At 61.8% G+C, this 3,614-nt stretch overlaps 1 protein-coding gene across 1 annotated transcript; it reads right to left on the minus strand.

Annotated features, from left to right (window-relative positions):
• Positions 1 to 1,107: 1,107 nt before the first annotated feature.
• On the minus strand, positions 1,108 to 2,742 carry NKPD1 (NTPase, KAP family P-loop domain containing 1). Its single transcript, XM_010292357.1, has one exon. The coding sequence runs from the start codon at positions 2,740 to 2,742 to the stop codon at positions 1,108 to 1,110; it is 1,635 nt and encodes a 544-aa protein (XP_010290659.1).
• Positions 2,743 to 3,614: the final 872 nt, after the last annotated feature.

The raw sequence follows: 3,614 nt of genomic DNA on the forward strand, positions 1-3,614 counted from the left end.
AGGGGTGTGCGTGCGCGGGGCCGGGCCCCAGGGGTGGCTGGGGGGGCGGCGGCACTGACACTGCGGCCGGGGACCAGCGGCTGTCGATCTGCAGGTGTTGGTCGTTTCTTTCTGTTGTGTATGTTTGTTAACACTGTTTTCTATTAAAGGAGATCTGCATTCGTCACTGATTTTCCCTACCCCACCCCTCTTTCCGTGCCTTACAGGCAGCATTTTTGGGTCATCCCACCTCAAAAATCAGCTTTTTAGGGGTCTTTATTGGAAAGGGGTGAGGCAAATTCAGAGATTAACCCCCTCAAAAAAAAACACTGGGGAGGATTTTCAAGAGTGGGTGCAGGAAGTTCTTTGGCAATTAATTAACGCTGATGGTGCACTGTAACCCATCGTGTGCTCCCAGCCCCGCTGGCCAATGCTGCTGGCATCCCTCCCAGAGGTGGTTTGGGCTGATTTCCCCCAAAATTGCCCCTCCCTCCCCCCAGCCCCTTATTGGTTTTTCCAGCCCCTTGGCCACCCCACAAAGAGGATGCAGGACACCCAAAATACGTATTTAAGCCAAGACACAGAGCAGGAGGTTTAACTGGTTTATTATGGGATGACCCTGGCGATCCTGGGGGGCTTCACCTAGAGCTCCTGGGGGCTGCGGCTTGGGGACATCCCCACTTTGGGGCCCCCCTGGCACTGACACTGGTGGCTGCTTTGCCCCCCAGGGACCCACTCACCAGGTGGTCTCGAAAGGGAGTTGGGGGTGGCAGCAGTGTGGGGGGCGGTCCCTGGCATGGGGGAGGTTGAGGTCATCTGGATACCGGGGTCCCTGGGGTGGCAGCAACTCGCCACCCCCCAAAGCCCTGGGCCATCTCATGCCTTCCCCAGTCTCTCCCAGTTGCCCCCAATTCCATCCCCTGGTGGCATTTTCACCCCCTGCAGTGCCTCTTCTTGGGGGCAGGAATTGTCCCCAGCCAGGTCCTGAAAGATGCCGGGGGAGGACAATGAGTCACCAGCATCCTCAGGCCACCAGCCACAGTGACACCCCGCTGTCACAATGTCCAAACTTATTTGGGGCCCCCATGTCCAGAGGCATCATCTGGCAACCCGATGCCAGCATCACCTTCACTCGGGGTGGGGACACTGGACACTGCGGGACACCGGGATGGAGGCAGCTTTCTGCAGGCGGTCAAGGCCACGCAGGAGCCCCATCTTGTGCCGGATGGAGTGGTCCAGGTTGACAGTGACGCCGAGGAAGGCACGGGCATCGCGGGCAGTGAAAGGGAAGTCGTGGGCGAGGAAGGTCTGGAAGAGCTCAGGGTCCCCGTCCAGGCTGAGGACGTTGTGCAGGGGCTGCCGCAGGGCGCTCAGCTCCCCCACGTTCTCCTGGAAGATGCTCCACAGGGATCGTGTGCCGAAATCCGGTGCCGACCGGCTCTGCCAAGCATCCTCCAGGCACTGCAGTGCCCAGCTCAACCGGCACGGCCACTGGTCAGCCAGCACCACCCAAGCGGCAGCGGCGCGGGGCGAGGGGGTGCCAGGGGTGCCAACACGGTGCAAGAGGAGCCGTAGGGTGATGGGGATGGTGTTGACGATGCGGCGGACATGGGCGCCATTGGTGGGGAGGTACCGGGTGAGAGGGTCGCTGCCATCGTGGAGGCAGTGGAAAGCTTCGTGGATGCAGCGGACGGCTTCAGCGTCCACTTCCCGCCGGCTGTGAACAGCCGGGACGCCCTGGCATTTGGCTCGGCGTCGTTCTACGTTGGCGGTGATGATCCGGTACATGAGATCCTCCCGCGTCTGGACAGCGGCTTCTAGGCATCGCAGGCGGGAGCGGGCACCCATCTCGGGGATGGAGAAGGGCAACGTCACCGTCCGGTTGAGGTAGAGGTAACCATTGTCAGCAAGACCCTTCATGCACCCGGTCTGCTCCAGGCAGGGGACGATGATGCTGGGATCCACGGCCAGGATGAAGATGAAGGGGGTGTTGGCATTGGACAGCAAGGTGTTCATGGCATTGAGGACGCCAGCCACCTTCTCTGGGTAACAGATGTCCAGGCTGGTGATCTCCAGCACCACGCGGAGACGTCGGCGCTCAAAGATCTCCATGAAGGCCAAAAAGTCAACCAGCACCTCCACCTCATGGCGCACCTTGCTCATGAATCCCAGCTGGCTGGCGAACCTATCACTGTTGGTCAACCGCTCGATCTTCTGCTTCTCGCTGACCAACAGGTTCTTCAGGATGGAGAAGGCTCCCAGCACCAGACCGGAACCTGAGAGCGAGGTGACGGCACTGCCCACCACCTTCAAGGCATGGTGGTCCTTGATGCCAGGCACCAAGAGGGCCACCAGCAGGACGGTGAGGCCGGCGCCCAGGACGAAGAGCATCCCCCAGAGCTTGAGGCAGGTGCCTGTCTTGAGGACCCACTCCTTCTGGCTGAAGCCGGAGGCAAAGCGGGGCCGGGTGCCCATGACATGGTAGACGCTGAGGGGCAGAGCCCCAAAATGGTGGCGGATGCTGTCGCAGAGGGTGGTGACCAAACCAGCCCAGAGCTTGTCGCAGCCGGCATACTGCCAGGCGCTGAAGCGGATGAAGATGAACTTAATGTTCTTCCTCCTCAGGTGAGCCTCGGTGATGATGGGCTTGTAGAAGGCCAGGTACCAGAGGGCCAGCAGCAACCCCCAGCCCTCGGGGCTACGTGGTTTCTGGTGGCTCTGGCGCAGCTCAGCCTCCTCCCGCTGCGCCATCTCCTCCCGCATGAAGCCTGGGGGGGACGGGACGGGGGTGAGGGAACCAGCGGTGGAGGTGCCCTGAGCCATGGGAAGGGTGCTGGTGCCACGGGGAGCCCGAATTGGGGGGAGAAATAGGACGGGGTGAGGTGGGTGCTGGTGCAAAGGGGGACCCCAAATCTGTAGAAGAAAAGGGGGTGGTGGGACAAGCAACAGGGACCCCAAATCTGGGTCTGAGGAGGGGCGGGAGCAGGACGGACGCTGCTGCAATGGGGAGCCCAAATCTGGGGTGCAAATGGGCAGGATGCTGGTGCCGCGGGGACAACCAGCACCCGGCCGGGGCTGTGAGGTGGGTGCTGGTGCAAAGGGGGACCCCAAATCTGTAGAAGAAAAGGGGGTGGTGGGACAAGCAACAGGGACCCCAAATCTGGGTCTGAGGAGGGGCGGGAGCAGGACGGACGCTGCTGCAATGGGGAGCCCAAATCTGGGGTGCAAATGGGCAGGATGCTGGTGCCGCGGGGACAACCAGCACCCGGCCGGGGCTGGCTGGGGGGCTCCGGGGGGTGACCCCCGGGGAGCCCACCCACCCCTGGGGACAAGGGTGCTGCCACCATGGGGACCCCAAACCTGTGGAGGGGCAAATGGGGGGGGTGCTGCTGCCATGGGCACCCCAAATCGGGGGGGACCCCCATTGGCTGAGGTTATAATTAATGCCGGGTACAATTAAAGCCAGAAGAAGCAGCACTGATGGGGGCCGTGTAAGGGATGGGAGGGGATGGGATGGGATTGGGAATGGGACTGGGACTGGGACTGGGATGGGATGGGGTGGGATGGGGATGGGATGGCATGGGATTGGGATGGGATGGGATGAGATGGGATGCACTGGGATGGGATGGGATGGG

Source organism: Phaethon lepturus, unplaced genomic scaffold (genome assembly GCF_000687285.1).
Source record: "Phaethon lepturus isolate BGI_N335 unplaced genomic scaffold, ASM68728v1 scaffold31518, whole genome shotgun sequence".
NCBI classification, from domain to species: Eukaryota; Metazoa; Chordata; class Aves; order Phaethontiformes; family Phaethontidae; genus Phaethon; species Phaethon lepturus.

Coding starts and splice junctions, on each gene's coding strand:
- NKPD1 (XM_010292357.1), bottom strand. CDS start 2,742: ATGCGGGAGGAGATGGCGCAGCGGGAGGAGGCTGAGCTGCGCCAGAGC.